The 15,496-nt window shown below is 33.8% G+C and overlaps 1 protein-coding gene and 1 non-coding gene across 6 annotated transcripts in view; one reads left to right on the forward strand and one right to left on the reverse strand.

Annotated features, from left to right (window-relative positions):
• Positions 1–15,496, reverse strand: part of CCDC138 (coiled-coil domain containing 138) — a 140,643-nt gene that overhangs the window by 68,850 nt on the left and 56,297 nt on the right. For all 5 annotated transcript variants that reach the window (XM_019434590.2, XM_019434589.2, XM_019434591.2 and 2 more), the window contains one exon: positions 857–1,049. In XM_019434590.2, coding sequence (XP_019290135.2) covers positions 857–1,049 — 193 coding nt within the window. The remainder of the gene's footprint in view (positions 1–856; positions 1,050–15,496) is intronic.
• On the forward strand, positions 9,575–9,681 carry LOC128773605 (U6 spliceosomal RNA). The gene has a single exon (XR_008417958.1). It is a non-coding gene; the product is annotated as a U6 spliceosomal RNA (small nuclear RNA).

A 15,496-nucleotide genomic window follows, 5' to 3' on the forward strand; every position in this document is an offset into this window, starting at 1 on the left:
TAGTAAAATTAAGTTATTGCCATTTCCCACTGAAAAAAAAAAACCCTACACTGAGTTACATAATTTAACAAACAGGAAAGATAAAAGGATGCATACTTAATGTCTGACTATATTGGTATGGCTTACTTTAACAAGAAATCACCTGTTTAGTAATCCAAAAACATAACTCCTTACAGCTATATATCAAAACTATATTTAAAATGGTCAACTTTGATTGAAACATTATTTTTAATCCATTAATTTCCTATTCACTATTATACATCAAGCACTATGCTAGTTGCAGGGGGATACAGTAGTAAACAAGGCAATTTTTCTTCAGTCAACTTACAAACTAGTGTAGGGATTGACAAAATTTTGCTGTAGAGGGCCACATAATAATATAAGCATCTAGGGGGCCATATAGTCTCTGTTGTCAACTACTCACCTCTGTTGTTATAAGACAAAAACAGTCATAGACAACGGGTAAAAAGTGAGCATGCATGTGTTTAAATAAAACTTTATTTACACATCAGGTGGTGGGGCCAGATCTGATCACTAGGCTATAGTCTGCCAACACATGCTCCAGTAAAAAATAACATATTAGGAATTTCAATACTTTATGGTGAATACAATAATATTACCATGGGAACATGATCTAAAAGAATCAACAAAGTCTTCTGGGAGGGGGCAACAATCCAACTGACTAATCCATTTTCTCAAATTTAGCGAATAAAAGCTTACTATAATGTGCCACCATTATAAAATCTCATTCTAAAAATGGAAAACATATTTGACTATGTAAGAGTTGCTTCATTATATAGTATTCTCTTCTACTTGTTTATGAAAAATTATACCATAAGCACATTTGAAAGCTTACCTTGAGTGACTGTTTTGAGAACAATTAAAGTTGATAAAAATCTCAATGGTAAATTGGAGCTCTTAAAGAAAGCAGCTGTCTTTGGTTTATTCTCCACTGAATGGTCTAAAGAATTATCCTGAATTCCCTTAGTTACTACTCCTTTGAATATGTCTTCACCCAGTCTCCTCAATGTTGATGTCATAGTTGAATGCTGTTAAAAATATGTATTATCTTAGTATATTTGTCTATATCCATAATATATTTCAAATACTACAATCAAATATAGAAACAAGAAAAAGTCAGATTTTTTCTAATTAAAAAATGGGTTAGAAATATACAAGATTAAAAAGTAGTAATTTTATAATCAACTTTTAAAAATTATTTCTGATTACTTTTCTAAAAGAATGAGCAGTCTGGAGCACCTGGGTGGCTCAGTCAGTTGAGCGTCCAACTCTTGATTTTGGTTGAGGTCGTGATCTCACAATTCATGAGATAGAGCTCCACACATCAGGCTCCGTGCTGCCAGTGCAGTGCCTGCTTGGGATTCTTTCTCTCCCTTTCTCTCTGCCTATCCTCCCACTCACACACACATGCACTCTCTCTCTCAAAATAAATAAACATTTGAAAATAGAAATAAGCAGTCTACAAGAATTAAGAAATTGGAAATGGTACTTTTCTATGAAAAAAATTAGGAGAACTGAGAATTTGAAAATGTTTAAGAACATAGTATGATATGTTTCTGGCACAGAGAAATCAACTGAGCAGAGAGGTAGACAACTATAGGTTCTTCACTCCTCCAACATTACTGATAAATAGCTTATCGGGTGTGTATCTTACAGTGTTAGCTTATAAAGTGATCATCTAGGGCCTCACTGCTTTACAACTCAGTATGATTATAACCATCACAGTGATTTTGATAACTTTTTTAACAATTGCAGAATAAAATACATGGTTAGAATCATGGATGATTCTCATGGTGAATACACTAAAGACAATGGGCAAAACAGACATACTGGCATAAAAATATTTCTAAAATAACATAAGCTTTTATGATATTCGACATATATATTAAGAACCAAATAAAGGAAAACCATTTCACACTGCTGCAGATGAGGGTACATACCCACACTTTGAAATAAATATGGGTAACAAGTATTTGTTTAGAATTTCTACATATTAAAATTAAAGAGGTATATGGAGGTTTTATGGGTATCAAAAAACACAATGATTGGGTGGTGAATGGCGTAACAGATGCAATCTAATTTATTTAAATATATGGTCAGTAAATTCTAAATCAAAAAAAGGAACCCTCATACACTGTGGATAGGAATGTAAACTGGTATAGCTACAGTGGAAAATAGTAGGGACGTTTTTCAAAAAATTAAAAATAGAAATACCGTATGATCCAGCAATTCTGCTATCAGTTATTTACCCAAAGAAAACAAAAACATTAACTCAAAAAGGTATGTGCACTCCTCTGTTTATTGCAGCATTATTTATAATAGCCAAGATATGGAAGCAACCTAAGTGTCCATCAACAGACAACTGGATAAAAAAGATGTGGCATACACACACACACACACACACACACACACACACACACACACACACACACAGTCATAAAAACAGATGAGATTTTGTCATTTGTGACAACATGGATAGACCTAGAGAATATTATGCTAAGTGAAATAATACTGAGAAACACAAATACCACCTGATTTCATTCATAATGTAGAATCAAAAACAAACAAACAAAAAGAATCAACCTTCAAATACAGAGAACAAATTGATGGTTGCTGGAGGGAAGGACAAAATGGGTAAAGGAAGTGGGAGATATAAACTTCCAGTTATGGAAGGAATAAGTCCTAGGAACAAAAAGCACAGCACTGGAATATAGTCAATGATACTGTAGTAGTGTTATATGGTGACAGTAGGTAGCTAATATTTGTTGTAGAGCATAGAATAATGTATATAAAAGTTGAATCACTATGTTGTATATCCAAAACTAATATAAGACTGTGTGTCAATTGCAGTCAAATGAAAAACAATTTTAAATAAGCTTTTAATAACATTAGGAAAAGATAATACATATATGTTTTAAAACCTTGGTATAAAAATAGGAGAAAATATTAGAAATTCTAGAAGTTTCTTGATGCCTCATATTTCCCAGACTTGCAGCTGAAACAGCTGGCAACCTGGAAACTGCAGACAAAAAAGCCCCAACATAAGCCTGCTCTCTCTAGCCAAAGGGCTAAGAAAAGAGCAGCCTTGCAAGACAAGAAACTTTTAGACAAAACCACAATTCAGCCAAACACCAGAGAAAAATCTGTGGTCCAATATCCACTTAGATGAACAAAATTTCAAGGACAGCCTACACTTTCCAGGAAAGCCTAAAACCAGGCAGTAACAAAGTGTCCAGGAAGGCCATGTGAGGGGTAGTAATGAGGCACTCCCATCCCTCCCAGTTAGGGAGGTATCTCAGTGAAGGCCTAATGGGGAATCAGAACTCCTACTTAAGTTGGCAATAAAGAGGAGCCACCCTGTATTTCCCCTCTGCAAGAGCAGTGTCAAAGCCAGATAAACAGAGATCCAAAGTTTTATAATACCAAAATGTCCAGTTTTCAATAAAAAAATCACTAATCACACCAAGAACCAGGAAGATCTTAAACGGAATGAAAATCAGTAACTGGCAATACCAATAGCACAAAGATGTTAGAATTATCTGACAAACAGGGGCAGTTGGGTGGCTCAGTTGGTTAAATGTCCAACTTCGGCTCAGGTCATGATCTCACGGTTCATGAGTTCAAACCCAGAGTTGGGCTCTATGCTAACAGCTCAAACCCTGGAGCCTGCTTCAGATTTTGTGTCTCCCTCTCTCTACCCCTCCCCTGCTCGTGCTCAGTCTCTCTCTCAAAAAAATAAACATTAAAAATTTTTAAAAAAATTATCTGACATTTTAAAGCAGCTGTGATAAAATTAGTAATTATGCATTTAAAAAAAAGAAAAATAGAAAACTTATCAAAGAAATAGAAATCCTTACTAGAGAAAATATAAAGAACCAAATGCAAATTTTATAACTGAAAATACATTAACCAAAATAAAAAACCAATAGGTTAAACATCTGAATGGAGAACACAAGGAAATAATTGGTTAACTGGAAAATAAAACAACTGAATTTACCCAATCTGAACAACATAAAAAAAAAAACAAAAACAAAAAACAAAAAAAAACTGGAGGGAAAAATAAACAGAAATTAATTCAAGGAACTGAGGAACTAAAACAAAATATTTAACCATCATGTCAATCAGAATCCTGAAAAGAAAAAAAAAAAAAAATCAGGGGGGACTGAAAAAATATTTGAAGAAATAATGTCTGAAAACTTCCCACATTTGGGGGCAAAAAAAAATCTAGACACTGAAGAAAGTGACCAAACCCCAGAAAGGATAAATCCAAAGTAATCAAGCCAAATTAATCAAATCCAAGATACATCATAGCCAATTTATGAAAACTAAAGAGAAAGAAAAAAATTGAGAGCAGTAACAGAGAAATTAACATATATGAAGAAAACAATTCAAGTAACAGTGGATTTCTTATTGTAAAGCCATGAAAATTGGCTAAAAGAAATTAGCACAACATTTTTCAAATATTACAAGAAAATAACTATCATCTCAAAACCCCATGCCCAGTGAAAATATCCTTCAGGAATGAAGAGGAAACTAGGACATTCTAAGATGAAGTAAAACTAAAACAATTTATTAACAGCAGACCTCTTCTAAAAGACTGCCTGAAAGAAGTTCTCAATGGTGAAATGAAATAATAAAAGAAGGAACCCTATAATATCTGGAAAGAAGAAAGAACACAGTAAGCAAAAAATATGGGCAAATTCTGAGTTTTATGTTTGACAGTAGAAGCAAAAATAATAACACTGTCTAATGTGATTCTAAATGTATGTAGAAGAAATAGTAGTATTATAGAGGGGGTTAATTAAGGGATGAAAAGGCAAGGTTTCTCTATTTTAGTCAAATTGACAAAATGAAAACACCAGTAGACTATGGTAAATTATTTATATACAATGTGCTACCTAGAAAAACTAATAAAAAAGCTATAAAAAGAGAAATACTCAAAATTCTATAAATGAACCAAAATGGAGTTTTAAAAAATGTTCAAGTAACCCATAGGAAAAAACCCAGAGAAATGGAAAAGAGAAATGAAAACAAACAGTAAACACAAAATAAAGTCAAAAAACTTAAACCCTAACATATCAATAACTACATTAAATATAAGTGGCCTAAATATACCAATTAGAACACAGAACTTGATAAAGTTGAGTAAAAAGAAAATCTAGCTATATGCTATCTATAAAAAACTCATTTCAAATATAACATTACAAGTAGGTCAAAATTAAAAAATAGAAAAGGACATTATAAATCTAAAGAAAGCAGAGTGGTTGGTCATATTAATATCAGAAAATAGATCTCAGAGCAAGGTTAATTACCAGGTACAGAGACATTACATAACGAAAAAAGAGTCAATCCACTAAAAAGACAAAACAAGCTTAAATTTATATGTGCAAAGCAAAAGAGTTGCAAAATATATGAGGCAAAAAAATGATAATACCAAATAGGACAAATATATAAATTCACAATTATAGCTGAAGACTTCACTGAACACTTGATACAACTGGACAGAATATTAACAAGGACCTAAACTAATTCTAAAATACTATCAACCAGTAGAATCAAATCCACATTTATAGAACACTCTACACAACAACAGCAGACTACATATCTTCAGCCAAACAACATCAACAATGCAACCAAACCAGAAAAAACAGAAAGGTAAAAGTGAGATCTATGACAAACTTCTAAATAAATCATGGGTCAAGAGGATGTTTGAAGGGAACTTTTAAAAATACATTAAATTGAAAGTAAATGAAAATGGAACATATCAAAATTTGTGGGATACAGTTAAAGCAGTGCTGAAAGAAAAACAGCACTAAAAATAGCACTATGTTAGAAAAAAAGGGAGTCCCAAATCAATAATCTAAGTTTTTACCTCAGTAACCTAAAAAAGAACAAAATAAATCCAAAGCAAACAGAAAATAGGAAATAATAAAGACGAGATAAAAATGAAAACTATGAAACAAAGAGATAATCCTTTGGGGGAAAAAAAATCAATAAAACAAACAAATTTCTGTCAAGAAAGCCAAAAAAAAGTGACACAGTTATCAATACCAGGAACGAAAGAGAGGGCATCACTACCAACACTGAGAACATCAAAAGGATAAGAGAATATTACGAAAAATTTTACACATATATATTTAACAGCTTAGACAAAATGGGTCATTCAATTCCTTGAAAAGCACACACTTCTATAAATCACTTATATGAATCACCTATTAGAATATCCTTACAACTATTAAGGAACTTGAATCTCCCAAAAAAAGATATATTCAGGCTGAGTTTCATAGAAGAATTCTACCAGATGTCTGAAGAAAAATGAACACTAATTCTATCTAATTTCTTTTAGAAAAGTAAGAGGATGGTACAATTCCCAATAAATTTTATGAACATAGTATGACCCTGATACAAAACCAGACAAAGACAGTATAAAAGAAAACTGTAAATCAATACCCCTAATGAATATAGATAGGAAACTCTTTAACAAAATATCAGGAAACAGAATTCAGCAAATATAAAAAGACCTATACAACATGGCCAAGTGGGGTTTATTTTAGGACCACATGACTAGCTCAGTATTTGAAAGCCATTTGAAAGCCACATTATCAGGTTAAAGAAAAAAATCACATGATCCTATCAGTAAATACAAAAATCCATTTAAAAAACATTTTAACATTCATTCATGATTATAAAAACTCAGAAAAATAGTAATAGAGGGGAACTAAACTTGACAAAAAGCATCTATAAAACTATAGCTAATATTAATAGCGAAAGGACTATTTTCCCCTAAGATCAAGAACAAGTCAATGATTTCCATTATCATTCATATTCACCATAGTCCTAGATATTGTAGCTTATGAAAGACACAAATTGAAAGCATATAGTCAAAAAAGGAAAACAAGAAAACTTTCTTATTCATAGATGCATGACTATATACAAAATCCCAAAGAATCTTCAAGAAAACTCCTAAAACTAATAAGATCATGGTCATAGGATACAGAATGAACAACAGGGACACCAAAATTTTAAAAATACCAACTTTAACCACTCAAAAACACTAAATATGCAGCTGAAAATCTAACAAATAATGGACAGGAATTCTATGCTTAAAACTGCATAACATGGATGAAAGAAATCAACTTTCTAAATAAAATGGAGAAATCATGTTTCTGAACTGGAACACCCAACACTGTAAAGATGCCAATTTTTCTTAAATTTGTATACAGGCTAATGCAATTTCTATCAAAACCTCAGCAAGAAATTTTGTAGATAGTGAAGATTATTCTAAAATGTATAAGGAAAGGCAAAGGAACTATTTATAAACATTTTGAAAAACAGGAAAATGAGGGGGCACCTGGGTGGCTCAGTCCATTTAGTGTCCAATTTCAGCTCAGGTCATGATCTCGCAGTTTGTGAGTTTGAGCCCCATATCAGGCTCTGTGCTAACAGCTCGGGGCCTGAAGCCTGCTTCTGATTCTGTGTCTCCCTCTCTCTCTCTCTGCCCCTCCACTGCTCATGCTCTCTCTCTCTCTCTCAAAAATAACCAAACATTAAAAAAATGTTTTTTAATTAAATAAAAGAAAAACAGGAAAATGGGGAAAAAATCCAACTACTCAACTTCAAAACATATTTTATTTTTTTCTTTTCCTGAAATTTATTGTCAAATTGGTTTCCATACAACACCCAGTGCTCATCCCAACAGGTGCCCTCCTCAATGCCCAACACCCACTTTCCCCTCCCTCCCACCCCCCATCAACCCTCAATTTATTCTCAGTCTTTAAGAGACTCATGTTTTGGCTCTCTCCCTCTCTCTTTTTTTTTTTTTTTTCTCAAAACATATTTTAAAATTATAGTAATCAACAGTATGGAACTGGCGAAGGAACAGACACACAGATACATGGACATAACAGAGAATCAAGAAAGAAGCCCACATAACTATTCCCAACTGACAAAGGTGCAGAGGAAGGAAAGCCTTTTCAGTAAATGGTGCTAGAGCAACTGGACATTTACAGGCAAAAATGTAATCTTGATCTAAGTCTCACACCTCATACAAAATTAACTCAAACTGTACACGGACTTAAATGTAGAAAATGCAAACATAGAAAATTTTAAGAAAAAACACAGGAGAACACAATTTAGGGTTAGGCAAAAAATCCTTACACTTGACCCCAAAAGCAACAGCCACAAAAGGAAAAACCAGTTCACTGGAAATCATCAAAATTTAAAGTTCTGCAAAAGACCTTGGTTGGATGAAAATACAAGCTACAAAAAAAGAAAAACAGTATTTCCAAATGACATATCCAACAAAGGACTAGTACCCAAAGTATGTAAACAAGTCTCAAAACAATGGAAGACAAATAATCCAATTAGAGAATGGGCAAAAGACAAAAACATACTGAAGAGGATATACATTTGGAAAGCAAACACATGAGAAGATACATTTAGCCACTGGAGAGATGCAAATGAAAACTCCAATGAGAAAACAATACTACCAGAATGGTGAAAATAAAAAATAGTAACAACATAGTGGTGCCTGGGTGACTCAGTCAGTTAAGCTTCTGACTCTTCGTTTTGGCTCAGGTCATGATCTCACAGTTGGTGGGTCCAAGCTCCTTGTCAGGCTCCACACTGCTCCTGCAGAGCCTGCTTGGGATTTTCTGTTTGCCTCTCTCTGCCCCTCCCCTGCTTGCAATCTCTCTCTCTAAAATTAAAAAAAACATAAAATAAAATAACATAAAATAAAATAACAAAACAAAACAAATAAAATATAAAACAAAAAATAAAACTTAAAAAAAATAATAAAAACACTAAATGCTGGTGAGGTCATGGAGAAACTAGATCACTCATATATTGCTGGTAAGAGCATAAAATAATAAAATCACTCTTAAAATTTGGCAGTTTATTAAAAAAATTAAACATGGAGCTACCATACAACAAGTACACTCTTGGACATTTATCCTAGAGGAATAAAAACTATTTATACACAAAAACCTCCACATAAATGTTTACAGCATTTATAATGGTTAAAAACCAGTTTCCTTTAACCAATGAATGGTTAAAATGTGGTATATTCCTATCATGGAATCAATAAAAAGAAATGCCACAACTTAAATAGATCTCCAGCAAATTATGCTAAGTAAAAAAAGTCAATCTCAAAGGGTTACATACTATATAATTCCACTCATATAACATTTGCGAAATGACAAAATCATAGAAATGGAAGTTCGTGACTGGAGGGATTAAAGAGGGGGTAGACCAGGAGGAAAGTGGGTATTGCTATAAAAATGCAACATGAGAACTTCTGATTTCTGGTTAGGCAGGTAAGGGGGTTGGAAGTTATCACTCCATCCTAACAAAAGTAAAAAGCTGAACAACTGAAAAATTAAACTTTCTTAGATCCAACAGAAGTGAGAACACAGGGCAAAGCCCAAATTTGGAGACAGACAGGTGAATACAGAGAATTACAGCTTACTGCAGCAGAAACCCATGAGCTGAAATCTCTGTGGGAACTGGTACCAGGGTAGGAAAATATGAACCATAACCAAAAATTGCTGGAGTGCTTGCTTCGGCAGCACATATACTAAAATTGGAACAATACAGAAAAGATTAGCATGGCCCCTGAGTATGGATGACATGCAAATTCATGAAGTGTGCCATATTTAAAAAAAGGAAAAAGAAAAGAAAACTGCTGGAGGCCCAATGTGAACAAGTCTGAGAGTTAAGAATGCTGGCTGTGGCCAGTCACAAGGGAGTTCTCAGATTTTGTTGGTTTTAGATGAGGAGCTCTAACAGTTCTCACAGTGAAGACTGGAGAAAAATCCCCTCATGCTTCAGGTGGGGGGGGGGGGGGGGTAAAAAAAGTAACCATTTGGAAATATGACACAATTTTGTCCTTGTTAAAAAGATCTGTCCTCAAGAGAAACTACCTTACCAGAGCTTAACCTACTGAGATTTTATAAGAATCTAACAGACTTAGCAGAAAGGAAATACGAAACTCCAGCCCACTCTAGCAATCCTGCCCCACCTCATGGGGAGAAAAACTGAGAGGCATTTATGAAGTTCATAGCCCCAAGACACAAGCTCACCAAATGACTGAGACTGAATTACACAACTACAGAACACTTCCCCTTCCCACACATCTTACCATAGTATTGAAGGCTCATTTACAGCAGTCACTTTTACATAGTATATCATGTCCAGATAACAAGAAAAAATTACAAGCCATGCTAAAAGGCAAAAAACACAGTGTGAAAAGACAGAGCAAACTTCAGAATCAGACTCAAATATGGTAGAAATGCTGGAATAATCAAAGAATTTAAAACAACTATGATTAATATTCTAAGAGCTCTAATGAAACAAGTAGACAACAGAGAGCAGAGAGATGGAAACTCTAAGAAAGAATCAAAAGAAATAACAGAGGGGCCCCTGGGTGGCTCAGTCAGTTAAGCATCTGACTCTTGATTTTGGCTCAGGTCATGATCTCACGGTTCTTGAGATTGAGCCCAGTGTTGGGCTCTGTGCTGATAGTGTGGAGCCTCCTTGGAATTCTCTCTCCCCCTCTCTCTCTGTACCCCCCCCCCAAAATAAATAAATTAAACCCAAAAAAACCCAAAAATACTAGAGATCAGAAACACTGTAAATGCAGAATACTTTTGGTGGGCTCATTAGTAGACTACACACAGACAAAGAAATAATATCTAAGTCTGATGGCACATCAACAGAAATTGGAACACAAGGAGGAAAACCCAAACTGGAAAAAATGGAACAGAATATCCAAAAATTATGAGACAATTACAAAAGGTGCAACACATGGGTAATGAAAATACCAGAAGGAAAATAAACAAAGGAATAAAATAAATATTTGAAGTGGGGATCCTAGGTGGCTCAGCTGGTGAAGCATCCCACTTGGGCTCAGGTGATGATCTCACGACTTGTGAGTTTGAGCCCCACATTGGGTGATCTTGAGCACTGCTTCTGGTGACCCTGAGCCCTGCTCTGGGCTCTGCACTCTGTCTCTTCTCTCTCTGCACTTCCTGGGATTCTTCCTCTGCCCCTCACTCACTCACACACTCTCAAAAAAAAAAAAAAAATCAAAAAAAAAAAAAATATATAGAGAGAGAGCAGTAATGACAGAATTTCCTCCAAATTAACACAAGAAACAAACCCCACAAAACCAGGAAGCTCAGAGAACACCTAAGAGGATAAATAAATGCACACAAAAATGCATTAAGGCATATCATATTCAAACTTCAGAAAATAAAAGCTTTTTTTAAAAATCTTGATAGAAGCCAAAAGAGAAAAAAGGTTATTTACAGAGAAGCAAAGATAAGAATTACATCCAAAGTCTCCTCAAAAATCATGTAAGCATGAAGAAAATATAATGAAATGTTTAAAATGCTGAGGAAAAACCCCCACCAACCTAGAATTCTACATACTCTGAAATTATCTATCAAAAATAAAGGAAAAATAAAGATTTTCTCACACCAACAAAAATTGAGGGATTCTGTTACTGAAAGTAATATTAATAAAAGTTATTTAGAGACAAGGAAAATTATATAGCTTAGAAACCTGGATGTACATAAAGAGCATTAGAGAAGGAATAAGTGCTTTTATTTGTTATTAACTGATCTAACAGATAAGTTTTTTGAAAACAATAGCAACAATGTATTGGATTATGGATGCCTGTGTGTCTGTGAGCATGTGCATGTGTGCCTGTGTGTGTATGTGTGTATACACAATTGTATTATTGATCATTGTATCATAGACGTAGATATAGATATATACATGTTTATGTAGGTTAATGTGTAGTGAAATGAATGACAGGAATTATACAAGGGAATAAGAGACAGGAGGAAGACATCAGCAGTATTTTGTTATAGTAGTCCCCCCTTATCACGGGACATGTGTTCCAAGACCACAGTGGATATCCGAAACCATGGACAGTACCAAACCTTTTATATACTGCATCTTTTCCTATACATACATACCTATGATAAAGTTTAATTTATAAGTTATGCACAGTAAGAGGTTAACAATAATAAAACAGATTACAACAACATACCATAATAAAAGTTGTATGAGTGTGGCTTCTCTCTCTCCCTCAAAATATCTTATTTGTACTGTACTCACCCTTATGGTAATATTGTAGATGCTAAAATGTCTACAGGATGAGAAAAAGTGAGGTAAATGATATAGACATTGTGACCCTACTTAGCATTAGACTATTACTGACCTTTGACAATACTTCAGAAGGAGGATAACCTGCTTCCAGACTTTGGTTTACCATGGGTAACTGAAATCGCAGGTAAGGTGAGTCTACTGTATTATAAGATACTCACACTACATGTAAAGCTGTATAGTGTAATTTGAAAGTGGATTTAGAGTAGTTCTAAGTGTATATTGCAAAGTCAGGGCAACCACTAAAAAATGTAAAAGAAGAAGTACAACTGAAGGCTAAGAAAGAAGGGAAAGTTAGAAGCATATAAAAGGTCCAATTAAAACCACAAAAGGCAGGAAAGGACTGAGAGAACAAAACAGGAACAAAGAATAATTGTCAATAAATAAAAAACAGTGACAACTATGGTAGATATTAATCCAACAATATCAATAATCACTTTCAATATCAATAGTCAAAATATACCAATTAAAAGAGATTATCAGACTAAATCAAAATATAAGACCCACACTGTCGACAAGAAACCCACTTTATTTTTTTTTTATTTTTTATTTTTTAGGAAACCCACTTTAAATATAAAGACAAATACAGATTGAAAGTAAATGGATAGAAAGATATACCATGCAAACACTAATCAAAAGCTAGCTGGAATAACTATATTAATTTCAGACAAAACAGACCTCAGAGCAAGGAAAGTTACCAGGGAAAGAAAGGCATTACACAATAATAAAGGGGTCAATTCTCCATGAGTGTGTAAGATGCTAGATACAATAAATACTTTTTAGATACCACACTAAAGGCATGATGCACAAAAAATAACTGAGAAATTGGACTTCATTAAAATTAAAAACCACTCTTGTCAAGAGAATGAGAAATGAGAAACAGATTGGGAGGAGAAAATATCTGCAAAGACACATCTGATAAAGAACTGTTACCCAAAATTTAGAAAGAATTCTAAAAACGCTATTGTAAGAAAACCCAATTTAAAAAATGGGCAAAAGAACCTGGAAACCTCACCAGAGAAGATATACAGATGGCAAATCAGCATATGAAAAGATGCCCAACAGTATGTCATTAGGGAATTGCAAATTAAAAGGAGACTTGACTCTACACCAATTAGAACAGCCAAAACCCAAAACACTGACAACACCAAATGTTGATGAGGATGTGGAGCAACAGAAACTCTCATTCACTGCTGCTAAAATGCAAAATGGTATAGCCACTTTGGAAGGCAGCTTACAGTTTTTCAAAAAAATTAAACATATTCTTACCATATCTATCTAACAATTGTGCTCCTTGGTATTTACCCAAAGGAATTGAAAATTAATGTCACACAAATCCTGCACATGGATGTTTATATTATTCATACTTGCCAAAACTTGGAAGCAATCAAGAGATCCTTCAGTAGGTGAATGGATAAACCGTGGTACATACAGACAACGGAGTGTTACTCAGCACTGAAAGAAATGAGCTATCAAACCAAGAAAAGGCATGGAGGAATCTTAAGTACATACTGCTAAGTGAAAGAAGCCAATCTGAAAAGGCGACATACAGAATAACTCTTAACTATATGATATTCTGTAAAGGGCAAAGCTATGACATTATGTAAAAAGCAAAGAGTAAAAGGATTAGTGGTCTGCAGGAATTAGGGGTGTGGGAAGTATAAATAGGTAGAGCACAGAGGAATTTTAGGGAAAACTATTTTTAGTATCAAATTATTCTGTAAATGATGGTCATATACCATTATATTTTTGTCAAAACTCAGAGAATGTAAAACACCAAAGTGAACTCTAACGTAAGGTATGGACTTGGAGTGGAAGGACATACCAAGATACATTCGAGTGTAACAAATTGTAATAATCTGTAACAAATTCTGTTGCAGGAAGCTGATAGTGTGGTAAGCAGTACATATGTGGGGTCAGGGAGTATATGGGGAATTTCTGTTCTCAATTTTACTGTGAACCCAAATTAGCTCTAAAAAATAAAGTCTGTATATATATATATATGTGTGTGTACATGAAGAATCTCTATGGTGATGTAGAACTCCTACTATTTTGACTACTATCAATTGTGGCTGTGATATTGTACTAGTTTTTCAAGATGTTACCATTGGGGGAAAGTGGGTTAGGGACACAAGTGATTTCTCTGTAGTAGTTGTTATTACTGAGTGAATCTACTATTATGTCAAAATAAAAAGCTTAATTTTTAAAAAGTACATGAACTCAGAGCCTGGACCCACTTCTAGATCTGTGTCTCCCTCTCTCTCTGCCCCTCCCCTGCACACATTCTGTCTCTCTCACTCTCAAAAATAAATAAACATTTTTAAAACTTAAAAATAAACATTAAAAAGAATGAAAAAGTATTTGCAGTCAGACAACTGTTAAAACTGAAATATTAGAAATCCATCAATGCTGAATAAAGAAACAGGACGGTGGCAAGAATGCTACTTTTCATTAGAAACATAGATGCAGGCTAGTATCTGTCTAGAATAGCACACAGAGAAGGGTGCAGAGTATATATTTGTAGATAAAAATAAACTGTAAATTATCTGAAGGAAAATGAGAAGAATATTTGGAAGGAAGACAAAGTAAGATTTCATTCAATTTCTGAGCCTAGCCTTTTGTGGCTGAGAGCATTCAGAAACCATTATACAAAAAGCAAAATAAAATTTTAAGAAGATAGCAACATTACAAGACCTGATAATCAATATAACTTTGTTTAGTGAGAAATGTAGTTAAGACTAATAAATTAAAAATGATATTCCATGGGGCTGGGGGGTGTGCAAGCACATGTGTGCATTTATGCTCCTGTGTTTACTTGTGCAACACAGAGGCAAAATATATGGAATACCACCTCAGGAAAGATATTTTTGCTTAATCTTAATCATCATACTACATAATAATCACATGACTCAATTAATACTACTTAATCATAAGTACCACACTGAGTGATTTAGCTATGTGCTTCTATAATTCCATAGGACCAAGATTACACTACCCAAGCACAAATTCATTTTTCTCCTTTAAGTAAATGAAAGCTATAACAGCATTTATTAATACTAATTAGGGAAATAAAATTTTACAAACCTAATACAGCTCATAGCACAAATGATTACATATGCATGACATAATTTAAATTGAATGAACCTTATATGAACAGATAACATATAGCATTCATTTTATAATATGCCAGAATAATTTTTTTGTTCTGATTAGGCTATTATAAAAATTATTATCTAATTTAGCTAATATGTACTTATTGGCATAAAACACAAGAAATCTTACATTTTTATTACCTTCAGTA

This window comes from Panthera pardus, unplaced genomic scaffold (assembly GCF_024362965.1).
Source record: "Panthera pardus isolate Hobbes unplaced genomic scaffold, ASM2436296v1 HiC_scaffold_25, whole genome shotgun sequence".
NCBI classification, from domain to species: domain Eukaryota; kingdom Metazoa; phylum Chordata; class Mammalia; order Carnivora; family Felidae; genus Panthera; species Panthera pardus.